The 14,630-nt window shown below is 45.7% G+C and overlaps 1 protein-coding gene across 1 annotated transcript in view; it reads left to right on the top strand.

Annotated features, from left to right (window-relative positions):
- The window catches only part of CLMP (CXADR like membrane protein), a 116,093-nt gene that overhangs the window by 84,391 nt on the left and 17,072 nt on the right, over positions 1–14,630 (top strand). Inside the window, exon 2 of the mRNA XM_031936707.1 lies at positions 8,976–9,133. Coding sequence (XP_031792567.1) covers positions 8,976–9,133 — 158 coding nt within the window. The remainder of the gene's footprint in view (positions 1–8,975; positions 9,134–14,630) is intronic.

Raw genomic sequence — 14,630 nt, 5'->3', positions numbered from 1 at the left:
CCCACTTCCCTTCCTCTTCTGCCATCCCCCACTTCCCTTCCTCTTCTCTTCCTTTCCCTCACTCCCTTTCCCCATCCTTCTCCTCCCCTAAATCAACCCACAGGCTGGGAAAGAGGTAGAAGCTCAATATCCGGCCCCCCTGACTGAAGCTCAGGCTGTCACCTGGGTCCCTGTATCCACACCACTAATTTTAAGGACTCTAGGAACAAATATCCTCTTTGGAGGGGTGGGAGGAAATAACTAGGCACCGTATTGATTCCCAGATGTCTGAAATTCCACTGATAACTTGCAAGCTTCATTCCTTTGGCTTTAGGCTTTAAACTGTTTAAATACCAAATATATGTTTGTATTTGAAAAGACGGTAAAACGTCAGAGATTTAGCAGCTCATAGTAATATGGTCTTCCTTTTCTGAAGACTCTCATAAAAGGAGTGGACTGGAAAGAGTCTGGGGTTGGGCTGGGTGTGGGATTGGGAAAGCAAATGACAGAGGAACTTCACTAGTTCATGACAAGGGAGGCTGGGGGGACTGACCGGAGAGGACAAGTGGTGCCGTTAGCTTTCAGGTGCTCCCTCCTCCTAGAATACTTTTCCCTCCCTCTTTGCGGTGAAAACATGCCTGTCTCTCCAAAACTACCTCCATCCTTACTCACTGCAGCCTTCCTCAATCGCTCTTCAGGAATGACCTTCTCTACAATATTATCAGTCTTCTTAGGTGTGCTAATAATGTTGTTGTTGTGAGGAATGACATGCTTATTTTTAGGAGATGCACACTGAAACATTGAGACTTAGTGTCATGCCATCCACAACTTGATTTCAACGGTACAACAAAAAAAAATAGGGAGGAGAGAGCACACAAAAGCGAGCAATTATAGCCGAATGCTAACAGTGAGCAAGCAAAATGACTTCCAAACTTTTCACAATCCTGGTTTGTCCTCATGTTATGTTTTCTGGTTTTCCCTGTCTTTCAAAATGCAGCAAGGTGGTGGCTCATGCCTATGATCCCAGCACTTTCACAGGCTGAGTGGGGAGGACCACTTGAGCTCAGGAGCCTGAGGCCAGCCTGGGCAACATGGTGAAACCCTGTCTCTATAAAAAAATAAAATAAAAATTTTTAGGCCAGGCGTGGTGGCTCACGCCTGTAATCCCAGCACTTTGGGAGGCTGAAGTGGGAGGATCACCTGAGGTCAGGACTTTGAGACCAGCCTGGCCAACACGGTGAAAGCCCATCTCTACTAAAAATACAAGAATTTGCCAGGTGTGGTGGCGTGGGCCTGTAATCCCAGCTATTCACGAGGTTGAGGCAGCAGAATCACTTGAACCGGGGAGGCAGAGGTTTCGGTGAGCTGAGATCACGCCACTGCACTCCAGCCTGGGTGACAGAGTGAGACTCAGTCTAAATTTAAAAAAGAAAAAAAAAAAAAAATTTAATTAGCCAGGCATGGTGGTGAAAGCCTATAGTCCCAGCTGCTTGGGAGGCTGAGGTGGGAGGATCACTTGAGCCCAGGAAGTTGAGGCTGCAGAGAGTTATGATTGTGCCACTGCACTCCAGCCTGGCCGACAGAGTATCTGAGACCCTGCCTCCAAAAAAAAAAAAAAAAAAAAAATGCAGCAACTACAATTATGAATAGTAGTTGCCATTTGCTGAGTGTGTGCTACATACCATGTGCCAGTGCTAGACACTTTCACACATCATGTATAATGCTTATAATAACTTCCAAAGTTGATGTTTTTATTTTCCTATTAAGGAAAAGTAAACAACTCGGAGCAATCAGGAAATTAATTGGTCTTACAGCCACTACTCAAGTCCAGACCTCTCAGACTCCAAAGCTCATGCTCTTTCCATTGCATCATGCTCTGTCGTGAACTGCATACAGTGTTCCATAAACAACCTGGCAGGCAGGCGCACGCGCGCGCGCACACACACACACACACACACACACACACCCCTCCTACAGAATTATATATATAGCCGGGGTCGAGGGAAAACTTCCCGTCTGCCTGCTGAAGATTCATTGAAAAGCACTGACAAGAGGCAGATGAACAGGAGAAAAGGCATACACATGTATTAAACTGTTCAAGAGTGTCCAATCTTTTTGCTTCCCTGAGCCACACTGGAAGAAGAAGAATTATCTTGGGCCATACATAAAATACACTAACACTAATAACAGCTGATGAGCTTAAAAAAAAAAAAAAGAATAAAATCGCAATAAAATCTCATAATGGCAGGGCATGGTGGCTCATGGCTGTAATTCCGGCACTTTGGAAGGCCGAGGTGGCTGGATCACTGAGGTCAGGAGTTCGAGACCGGCCTGGCCAACATGGTAAAACCCCGTCTCTACTAAAAATACAAAAATGAGCCAGGCGTGGTGGCGTGGGCCTGTAGTCCCAGCTACTTGGGAGGCTGAGGCACCATAATCGCTGGAACCCGGGAGGCAGAGGTTGCAGTGAGCCAAGATTCCGCTACTGTACTCCAGCCTAGGTGACAGAGCAAGACTGTCTCAAAACAAACATACACACACACACACACACACAGTTACTCCTGCCATCTCTTTGAAGGGGGTGTCTTAAGGTTCAGGAGAATCTTTAAGAAAATGTAAATACGGCCTGGCACGGAGGCTCATGCCTGTAATCCCAGCACTTTGGGAGTCCAAGGCAGGCGGATCACCTGAGGTCAGGAGTTCGAGACAAACCTGACGAACATGGCGAAACCCCGTCTCTACTAAAAATATAAAATTAACCAGGTGTGGTGGTGCATGCCTGTAATCCCAGCTATTCACAAGGCTCAGGCAGGAGAACCGCTTGAACCCGGGAGGCGGCGGTTGTGGTGAGCTAAGATCATGCCACTGCACTCCAACCTGGGCGACAGAGCAAGACTCCATCTCAAAAGAAAAAAGAAAAAGAAAGAAAGAGAGAGAGAGAGAGAAAGGAAGGACGGAGGGAGGGAGGGAGGAAGGAAGGAAGGAAGGAAGGAAGGAAGGAAGGAAGGAAGGAAGGGAAGGAGATAAATGTAAATACCTTTTAGAGGATAAAACTTTAGTCTTAACTGAGTGTAGGCAGCAGTCATCTGAGAAAAAGTCTCTTCTAGCAGAGATGAGCAGGGGAAGAGAACTAACATTTTAGTGGGAGACTCCTTTGTGCTTTCATGGTGCTGGCTGCTTTCCTCAGTGTCTTCTTTAATTTCCATTTTGCAGATGGAAACACTAAGGCTCAGAAGGTAATTCTCTCAAGTTCCCTGAGGTCCTTTGATAAGTTCCTGAGGTGCATGCAAAAGCTCCCACTTAAGGAGCTGAGGTGGGCTGATCACCTGAGGTCAGGAGTTTGAAACCAGCCTGGTCAACATGGTGAAACCCCGTCTCTACTAAAAATACAAAAATTAGCCAGGCATGGAGGCGCACACCTATAATCCCTGCTACTCAGGAGGCTGAGGCACAAGAATCAGTTGAACCTGGGAGGCAGAGGTTGCAGTGAGCCGAGATTGCGTGACTGCACTCTAGCCTGAGCAACAGAGTGAGACTCTATCAAAAAAAAAAAAAAAAAGACAGAACCTAGGCCAGTCTGTGCTTAGGTGGGTTAAAAAAAAAAAAAAAAAAAAAAAGTACAGAAGATCCTTTGGGCAATGTAAAAAAGTGTAAAAGATTTAATGTGAAAAAAAAAGAAAGAAAGAAAAGGACAGAAGGAGAAGGACCTTAGAAATCTGTAGAAATCTCAGTGGCCTCCTGGAGTCTAACGAACTGAAGTTCAAGGAAGACTAGAAGTGTATGCGCCTCGATCTCGTGGCTCCCTGCCTTGAAAAAGCCATTTGTATTCACCGAGGGGCTCCTCCCTGCACTGCTGTATTTAATTCTGGATATGGTATAAATAGGACTTGGCTGACTGTCAAAGCACACCCACCACAATGTTCCGGTCTTTTTGGGACATCAACCGAATCTGAGCCTTTGATTCCCTCTAGTGGCTTAAATTGGCAACTTTTGTAGCTGGCTTTTGGCATTTGTTATTGAATGTTTAAGTATCTATTGTATGCACTAAATTGGTGCTGGGTCCTCTAGCTCTGCCTGGAGTGTAGGGCGCTGGTTTCATTTGAGCGTTTTTGTGTCCAGTGGAAAGTGATCAGGGTTATGCCAGAGCTCGTTCTTACAAAGCTCCTTCTTACAAAGCTTAGCTTAGTACAGTGCAAACCAGTGAATTTCCCAGCTGTTCTAAAGCTGCTTTATTGTAATTCTGGGAGGATGGGTTATTATATGGATTATTTCTGCCACTAAATGAGTTGTAGGACCTTGCGCTGTCTCTTTTACCCCTGGGTCTTAGTTTGCTCACTGGTAAAAATGAGCATGTGGGTTACGCTCAAATAAATTCAACAAATATTAATTGAACACCTGCAGTGTGAGACCCTGGGCTGGGTACTATGGGAAGGCAGTAATAAATGGTACTTGATCTCAAGGAGCTTACAGGATAATGGGAGAACCAGACATCCTGGAAGCCACATAAAATTGGGCAGGAGGAGGCTGGGCATGGTAGCTCACACCTATAATTCCAGCACTTTGGGAGGCTGAGGCGGTTGGATCACTTGAGGCCAAGAGTTCGAGACCAGCCTGACCAACATGGTGAAATCCTGTCTCTACAAAAAATACAAAAAAAAAAAAAAAAAAAAATAGCCAGGCATGTTGGCACATGCCAGTAATCCTAGCTACTTCGGAGGCTAAGGCAGGAGAATCACTGGAACCTGGGAGGCAGAGGTTGCGGTGAGAGGAGATTGCGCCACTGCACTCCAGCCTGGGTGACAGAGCAAGGCTGTTTCAAAAAAAAAAAAACCTGGCCGGGCACGGTGGCTCTCGCCTGTAATCTCATCACTTTGGGAGGCCGAGGTGGGCAGATCACAAGGTCAAGAGATTGAGACCATCTTGTCCAACACGGTGAAACCCTGTTTCTACTAAAAATACAAAAATTAGCTGCGTGTGATGGCATGTGTCTGTAGTCCTAGCTACTCGGGAGGCTGAGGCAGGAGAATCGCTTGAACCAGGGAATCGGAGGCTGCACTGAGCCAAAATCGTGCCACTGCACTCCAGCCTGGCGACAGAGAGACACTCTGTCAAAAGAAAAGAAAAAAAAAAAACCTGTAAAGATAGCTCAAAGGACCAATCTTAGGTTCTACAATAGTGGTGTTATTTGCAGGAATAACTAGGGAAGTTAAATATCTTTTTTTTTTTTTTTTTTTTTGAGACAGGGTCTTACTCTGTCACCCATGCTGGAGTGCAGTGGTGCAATCATGGCTCACTACAGCCTCGACTTTCCAAGCTCAGGTGATCCTCCCACCTCAGCCTTGCGCATCTTATAACCTCTGGAGTAATGGCTGACGATGGCTTATGTCTGCGCCTAACCAGGATTTAGGCTCCTCTCCTTCCCAGCCTGATGGCCCTCCCATTAGCTTTGCAAAAGCGGTTGAGTTTTGGGCAAGGCCTATTATCATTTGAACTATAACCTAAATGTCTTCCAAAGTTATCTTGGCCCAGTAGCCAGGGAATAATTAAGGGAAAGGGAAGATCCAGGATGGGTTAGTTTAGCTTACTGTTACAATTTTCCCACTGATACAACACTTGCAAAGGCCATTTCAGATGCCTCTGAGGGCTCCTCCCCTGCAGGCTCAGCCCACGCAGCCTTGCTGTAGAATGAAGCACAATCGCCCCTGCTCCATTCTTCCTCATCTCATTTCCCTGAAAGCAAGAATACCAGAAGCCCTTTTCCTTCCCACAAATTGGCTGCTAATCGATTTTGGTAAATAAACAGGGAATTAGAGCATTAGAAAATAAACAGGGAGGCCAGATTTGGTGGCTCACGCCTGTAATCCCAGCACTTTGGGAGGCTGAGGCGGGTGGATCACCTGAGGTCAGAAGTTCGAGACCAGCCTGGCTAACATGGTAAAGCTCCGTCTCTACTAAAAATACGAAAAAAAAATCAGCCGGTGTGGCACACGCCTATAATCCCAGCTACTCCAGAGACTGAGACAGGAGAATCCCTTGAACCCGGGAGGCAGAGGTTGCAGTGAGCTGAGATCATGCCACTGAACTCCAGCCTGGGTGACAGAGCGAGACTCCATCTCAAAAGAAAAGAAAAAGGCTATTTCATATTTTGAAACCATCTGACAGAAAGCTACAGAGAATGGAAGATAGAACTTGGGGTGATACAAGAATGTGTGTCTCTAAGGGAGGCAGGAACTCCTTGTAAGAGCCTAATTGTTCCCCAAGTATTTCTGCACTTACAGAGAGGTCGGGGCCGGGGGCAGGCACTGGGGGAGGAGGGCAGTAACCTGTCTCTAGGAAGGCTCTAAGGAGCAACCTGGACCCAGCCCGTGACCTGGTATTGAAGTCTGTTTTGGGGAGGATGCCAACCCCTGACTTCCTGTCTCAGTAGAAGAAAAAAAAAGTGTTTTTGTGGAATAAGCAGAGAAATTAAGGGACCTGAGACAGTTTAGCCCAGGCATAATGGATGGAACAGAAGTATTTCCAAGAGCTTCATTTAGAGGCACAAGAGAAATGAAAAACGAAGAAATAAAGCAAAGCAGGGCTGTGACTTCCTCTAACACAACAACTGAGGGTGGACACTATTTGGGGAGCTGTGTGAGCATCAGCAGTGGAAGGCGCTGTGGTTGGGGAAAGAACATAGGGATGCCTGTTGGACAGATGCCTGCATCACAATGGACTTGAATCTAAACTCAGTGCCTACCCTCCCCAGCTCACCCCCAAATAAAACACATCGTACTCCTGGCTTCCCCATCACTGCTACTGTGATCACCATCCTACCAGTCATGCAAGCTTGAAAACAATCTTTGCTTTTTTTTTTTTTTTTTTTCTAAGAGAGAGTATCTCTCTGTCACCCAGGCTGGAGTGCAATGGTGCGATCTTGGCTCACTGCAACCTCTGTCTGCCAGGTTCAAGTGATTCTCCAGCCTCAGCCTCCTGAGTAGCTGGGATTACAGGCACCCACACACATGCCGGGCTAAGTTTTGTAGTTTTAGTAGAGATGGGGTTTCACCATGTTGGCCATGGTTGGCCAGGCTGGTCTCAAACTCCTGACCTCAGGTGATCTGCCCTCCTCAGCCTCCCAAAGTGCTGGGATTACAGGCATGAGCCACTGTGCCCGGCCCAATCTTTGCTTTTGAATCAATTTTCTTTCTCCTCTTAGATCCAGTCAGTTGCTGTATTCCGTAGTTTTGACTATCACGTTACCTCGCAAATCCATCATTTGTTTTTTACTACCTTCACCACTATCCTAGGGCAATATCTCTTACTTGGAAAAATTTAATAGCATTTTCACAAATGTATGTCTCAATATTTCCCTTTTCCTGTGCATTCAACACACAGCTCCTAAATTATCTCTTCCTTAAGCAAGAGATCATGTCACTGTGCTCACTGCAGCAGGAAAGGACTTTTATCCTATCAACTGCTTCACTTTTCCAGCATAATTTGTTTTATTTTTCCGCACTTCTTCACACCAGCCAAGCTGAACTATTACCATTCACTGAATATCCGCCCCCGCCGCCTCTCCCATCCTGTGCCTTTGATCCTTTCATCTCCAACATCTTAACACCTTTCCTCCTCCTCTATTCTATCCACATGAATTCCATTTTCCAAGCTCCATATCAAATGCCACCTTCTCCATAGTAAAATAAATTGCCTTGGATTCAGAGCCACTCAGTGCTAAACACTATACTAGATGATTTACATACTCTGTTTCTAGTATTTACAAAACCTTGGAAGGATTTAAGCTTTTCCTGAACCCTATAATTAATTGCCTATAATTTATCTCCTGTAAATTTGCATAGCCCTTTCATCATGAATAATTTCCCTTTATACTACACTATTTGTGTAATTGTCTTTTCATCCTTCTAAATACATGCTACTGGTCAGCAACAACTGTTACTAGATTTAAAGAAAATAAGAAGGTTCATCTCTAAGGTTTTCTCCAGCTTCAAATGGCTGTGACTCTATAACTTAAGAACATGAGTTTTTGGGCAACTTAGTGCAGTTTCCATGAGTATCATCTTCTTGGAAGCCTCTGCTAATAGAAGACAGAAAGATCAAAAAACACAGTTGTTTCCAGGCACAGCGGCTCATGCCTGCAATTCTAGCACTTTGTGAGGCCAAGGTTGGAAAATCGCTTGAGCCCAGAAGTAACCTGGGACCTGGCACAGTAACAGAGGAAGACCCTGTCTCTATAAAAAATTAGCCGGCATGGTGGCATGTGCCTATAGTCTTAGCTTCTCTGGAGGCTGAGGTGGGAGGATTGCTTGAATTGGTGAGTCAAGGGTGCAATGAGCCATGATTGCACCACTGCACTCCAGCCTGGGTAACAGAGACACCCAATCTCTCTAAAAACAAGCAAGCCAACAAACAAACAGGCCGGGCACAGTGGCTCATGCTTATAATCCCAGCACTTTGGGAGGCCAAGGCAGGTGGATCACCTGAGGTCAGGAGTTCGAGACCAGCCTGGCCAACATAGTGAAACCCTGTCTCTACTAAAAATACAAAAATTAGCTGGGTGTGGTGGCAAGCGCCTATAATTCCAGCTACTTAGGAGGCTAAGGCAGGATAATAACTTGAACTCAGGAGGCAGAGGTTGCAGTGAGCAGAGATCCTGCCACTGCACTCCAGCCTGGGTGACAAGAGCAAAACTCCATCCCCCCCACCAAAAAAAAACAAGCTGACATGAACAATTTCATTGTTCATAAAGACCAAGTAAGGCAAGAAAGACAGGCACTAGCAGGATGTAATTTGGGGTGGTTAAAGAAGATGTGATGAATTCAGTTAACAGAGGAGCCAGTGTGAGACCAGGACTTCCAGTACTCCTAGTCTAGGACTCTTGCAACCCCTTGACATGCCCTTGCCCACAGGAACATCCCATAATTTTTTGTTGTCATATCTGTTCCCCACACATTGCCATCCAGTCTCTGCATTACTCATTAAAGATTTTCTTCTTCCAGTTTCCTACTATGTTGGAACCCTGGGGACTCACACTGAGATCAAGAGAGTGGCAGAGGAAAAGGTCACTTTGCCCTGCCACCATCAACTGGGGCTTCCAGAAAAAGACACTCTAGATATTGAATGGCTGCTCACCGATAATGAAGGCAACCAAAAAGTGGTAAGTAGACACCTGGCTGGAGTCCTTCCCTCCTTCTTGTCCTTCTGCATTTGCCTTTCTGCAGTCTTCCAGTCTTTCTTGTTGGCTCTGAAAGAGTTAGAATTCCTTTTTCATCTGGCTTCTACTTGAAAGACTTTAGATACAAAACTATAGAGATGAAAGAGTATTGCTGGGCATGATGGCTAACGCCTGTAATCTCAGCATTTTGGGAGGCCAAGGCAGGTGGATCACCTGAGGTCAGGAGTTCGAGACCAACCTGGCCAGCATGGTAAAACCCTGTCTCTACTAAAAATAGCCAGGTGTGGTGGCCCATGACTGTAATCCCAGCTACTTGGGAGGCTGAGGCAGGAGAATCACTTAAACCCAGGAGGCAGAGGTTGCAGTGAGCTGAGATCATGCCACTGCACTCCAGCCTGGGTGACACAGCAAGACTCCATCTCAAAAAAAAAAAAAAAAGAAAGAAAGAAATAATAATTAGCCAGATGTGGTGGCACAAACCTGTAGTCTCAGCCACTCGGGAGGCTGAGGTGGGAGGATCACTTGAGACCAGAAGTGCAAGGCTGCAGTGAGCTATGATCACACCTGTGAATAGCCACTGCACGTGAGCCTGGGCAACACAGCAAGACCCTGTCTCTAAATAAATAAATAAATAAGAAGTTGTCTGGCCGGGTGCAGTGACTCACACCTGTAATCCCAACACTTTGGGAACCTGAGCGGGGTGAACTGCTTGAGTCCAGGAGTTCAAGACCAGCCTGGGCAACAAAGTGAGACTCCCTCTGTACAAAAAAAATTTTTTTAATTAGCCAGATGTGATGACACATGCCCATAGTCCCAGCTTCTCAGGAGGCTGAAGTAGGAGGATTGATTGAGTGCAGAAGGATCACTTGAGCCCAGGAGGTCAAGGCTGCAGTGAGCTGAGATCACACCACTGTACTCCAGCCTGGGCAACAGAGCCAGATACTGTCTCTTAAAAAACAAAAACAAAACAGAAGCAAAAGAAAGAAAAAAGTTGTCCTTTCCTCTTCTCTATCTATACCATTAATTTTATAACATGGTTTATGTTGGGAGGAGCTAAGGTCTTCACTGAAAACAGATTTCAGGATCACTGTTGTAGTTTAACTTGCTTAAATAGCTATCTACATCACCTCATAATATTGATATTGCTTGTCATTTTGTTCTCATACAGTAACATTCTAAGATACTATCTGTTCTCTGTAGAGCGAGGTCACCTTAACCTGAGTAGGTTTATTGATTTATTTTTTTACTTTGAGATACAGTCTCACTCTGTTGTCCAGGTTGGAGTACAATGGCTCGATCTTAGCTCACTGCAACCTCCACTCACAGGGTTCAAGCAATTCTCCCGCCTCAGCCTCCTGAGTAGCTGGGATTACAGACGTGCACCACCACGCCCGGCTGATTTTTGTTGTTTTTAGAGATGAAGTCTCACTCTGTCACCCAGGCTGGAGTGCTGTGGTGCCATCTCAGCTCACTGCCACCTCTGCCTCCTGGGTTCAAGTAATTTTCGTGCCTCAACCTCCCAAGTAGCTGGGATTACAGGCGTCCACCACCACCACACCCAGCTAATTTTTGGTTTTTTAGTAGAGATAGAGTGTCACCATGCTGGTCTGGAACTCCTAACCTGAGGTGATCCGCCTGCATTGGCCTCCCAAAGTGCTGGGATTACAGGCGTGAGCCACTGTGCCCGACCTCTGAGTATGTTTATTTTAACAGCTTCTTGGTCAGCCTAGATTTGATACTCTCAGTTCTGAATGAAGTGATGTTCATGTTTATTATAGCCCACGTTCCTGTAATAAAAATCCAAGAATGACTCTGATAGATTCTCTTCTTTGATCACACTTGAGGCAGGTTCCTGAGGTCTTTCCGACTAGAGCTAATCTTGGGCTTCCCTTTCCGCCCTCGTGGAATACCTTTTGAGCAAGAATGCAGCTAAGTCAGGTTAGTGAAAATGCTCCACTCTTGGTATCTTATCACCCTGTCCTGCCTACAATAATAATCCTATCAAGCAGGTTCAGCCAGAAACCCCATCACCCCTGATGTTTCCTCTCAGTAATTTCATGACCCCCACCCTGCTCCTTGGTTGTAAACTCCTCTTGTTCTTGCTGGAATCAGAGTCAAGCCCAATCTCTGACTCACAGTGGTCTTCATACCTATTACCGTGGCCCCTCTGGAATACAGTCTCTCTTACTATCTTTAACAAGTTTCCGCCGGGTGCGGTGGCTCACGCCTGTAATCCCAGCACTTTGGGAGGCAGAGGTGGGTGCATAACCTGAGGTTAGGAGTTCAAGACCAGGCTGGATAACATGGTGAAACTCTGTCTCTACTAAAAATACAAAAAAATGAGCCAAGCATGGTGGCATCTGCCCATAATCCCAGCTACTCGGGAGACCGAGGCAGGAGAATAGCTTGGAGCCAAGATCGAGCCATTGCACTCCAGCCTGGGCAACAGAGCAAGACTGTCTCAAAAAAAAAAAAAAAAAAAAAAGTTTCACTGGATAATTTTCTCATTAACAATTTCACACATCCAACTTTCACCCAAGTATTTTCATTTGATTTAAAGAAAAAAGGACTTGCTTGGTTATATAACCAAGTGAATATAAGGATTAGGATGTTAATTACTGATTTCCAAAAGCCCCTGATATGGCTTTAAGCAGTCACAATTCCCTACTTGTCTTCAGTTGATACTGTGAAGCAAGGATGTCCATTTATTCAATCATTCAGATTACACAAATTTATTTAGCACTTACTGTATGCCATGCTAGGTACCAGGATACAATACTGAAGAAGACATCATAGTCCTTGCCTTCTTAGAGGTTATAGTGAAAAGACATTCAATAACTTTACAAAGAGCCTGGCACAGTGGCTAGTGTCTGTAATCTCAGCTATTCAGGAGGCTGAGGTGGGTGGATTGCTTGAACCCAGAAGTTTGAGACCAGCCTGGGTGACACAGTGAGACTCTATCTCTTAAATAATTTTTTTTTTTTTTTTTAAGAAAGGAGCGAAGAGGTAGGTAGAAAGACAGGAACAAAGGAACCAATAAATATTAGCGATATGCCAGGTACAAATCTGTTTAGCACATATCATCTCATTTAATTTAATATGTGCCAGTTGCAGTAGCTTGTGCCTGTAGTCCCAGCTACTCGGGAGGCTCAGGTGGGAGGACTACTTGAGGCCAGGAGTTCCAGATGGCCTGAGCAACCGAATGAGAACTCCCATTTCTAAAACAACTTTTAAAATTTGTTAATGTAATACTCATAACTAGAATTAATGGGCTCATTTTACAAATAAGGAGCTGAGGTATACCCACACGTTCATAAACACACAAACAAAGTGAACAAATTGCATAAGGTCATCTAATTTGCATTTGCAAATTAGGCACCCTGGGCTGGGCCGGGCAGGCACAGTGGCTCATGCCTGTATTTCCAGCACTTTGGGAGGCCCAGGAGGGAGGTCCACTTGAGCTCAGGAGTTCAAGACCAGCCTGGGCAACATGGTGAAACCCCACCTCTACTAAAATTACAAAAATTAGCTGAGCATAGTGGCACAGGACTATAATCTCAGCCACTTGTGAGGCTAAGGTGTGAGAATGACTGGAGCATGGGAAGTCGAGGCTGCAGTGGGCAGAGATGGTGCCACTGCACTCCAGCCTGGGTGACAGAAGGAGACCATCTCAAAACAAAACAAATGAACAAAAAACAAATTAGGCAGCCTGACCTCAGTGCCTGCTCTGCGAACCACTAGCTGTATTACCTTCATAAATAATTTGAAAGTGTAATATGTGCTATGTAGGCTTCTTCTCCAAGAAAACACCAAGTGGCTGAAAAATCCTGATCTAAAACATCAAGAGAGATCTGCATCCATCTCCATTCAGTTTTACAGTTGCTCTGCAGGCGATGGCACAGAATGACTGCCAGAAAGTTGAACTGCTCCATCTGTTCTATACAAGTCCTAACAAATTGTTCCAGGTCCACCAGGAATGACATAATACAAACAGCCCCAAACCACTAAAATTAGTATTTTTAATTTTTTTGTTTGCAAAAGGACTAAATTGATGTTCATTTTTCTCCCATCACACCCTGATGAACTGCTTAGTCTCAGCACCATATTTCTTAGAATTAAAAACAAAATAGGCTAGGCACAGTGGCTCGCACCTGTAATCCTAGCACTTTGGGAGGCCGAAGTGGGCAGATCATTTGAGGTCAAGAGTTTGAAACCAGCCTGGCCAACATGGTGAAACCCTGTCTCTACTAAAAACACAAAAAAATCAGCCAGGCATGGTGGCAGGCACCTGTAATCCCAGCTACTTGGGAGGCTGAAGTAGCAGAACTGCTTGAACCCGTGAGGCAGAGGTTACAGTGAGCCAAGATCGCACCACTGCACTCCAACCTGGGTGACAGAGTGAGACTCCGTTCCCCCCGCCCAAAAAAAGACTATCTTGCAATTGTATAATTTCACCTTTCCAAAGATGTCAGATGCTTGCCTGTATGTTATCCCTTTTTTCTTCATTAAATATTGAGACAGTCTCAGCCTAGGCAACACAGTAAGACCTATCTCTTAAAAATATGTGTGTGATGGCCAGGCGTGGTGGTTCATACCTGTAATTCCAGCACTTTGGGAGGCTGAGGCCGGCAAATCAGGAGGTCAGGAGTTCGAGACAAATCTGACCAACATGGTGAAACCCTGTCTCTACTAAAAATATAAAAATTAGCCAGGAGTGATGGCGGGTGCCTGTAGTCCCAGCTACTCAGGAGGCTGAGGCAGGAGAATCGCTTGAACCCAGGATGAGGAGGTTGCAGCGAGCAGAGATCACATCACTGCACTCCAGCCTGGGTAACAGAGTGAGACAACGTCTCAAAAAAAAAAAAGTGTGCGTCAGGCCGGGCACAGTGGCTCACACCTGTAATCTCAGCCCTTTGGGAGGCCAAGGTGGGCAGATCACGAGGTCAGGAGCTTGAAAGCAGCTTGGCCAATATGGTGAAACCCTGTATCTACTAAAAATACAAAAAAAATTAGCTGGACCTGGTGGCACACACCAGTAGTTCCAGCTATTTGGGAGGCCGAGGCAGAAGAATCACGTAAACCCGGGAGGCAAAGGTTGCAGTGAGCTGAGATCGCGTCACTGTACTCCAGCCTGGGCAAAAGAGCGAGACTCCATCTCAAAAAAGAAAAAAAAAAATGTGGCCGGGCACAGTGGCTCACACCTGTAATCCCAGCACTTTGGGAGGCCAAGGCAGGCGGATCACAAGGTCAGAAGTTCAAGACCAGCCTGGCCAATATGGTGAAATCCAGTCTCTACTAAAAATACAAAAATTAGCCGGGTGTGGTGGTGGTATGTGCCTATAGTCCCAGCTACTCGGGAGGCTGAGGCAGAATTGCTTGAACCCAGGAGGCAGAGGTTGCAGTGAGCCAGGATCGCACCATTACACTCCAGACTGGGTGACAGAGCAAGACTGCATCTCAAAAAAAAAAAAAAAAAAAA

This window comes from Piliocolobus tephrosceles, chromosome 13 (assembly GCF_002776525.5).
Source record: "Piliocolobus tephrosceles isolate RC106 chromosome 13, ASM277652v3, whole genome shotgun sequence".
Taxonomy (NCBI): Eukaryota; Metazoa; Chordata; class Mammalia; order Primates; family Cercopithecidae; genus Piliocolobus; species Piliocolobus tephrosceles.
Note: the sequence above shows the minus strand (reverse complement) of the source record. Positions and strands in the feature narration are given on the sequence as shown.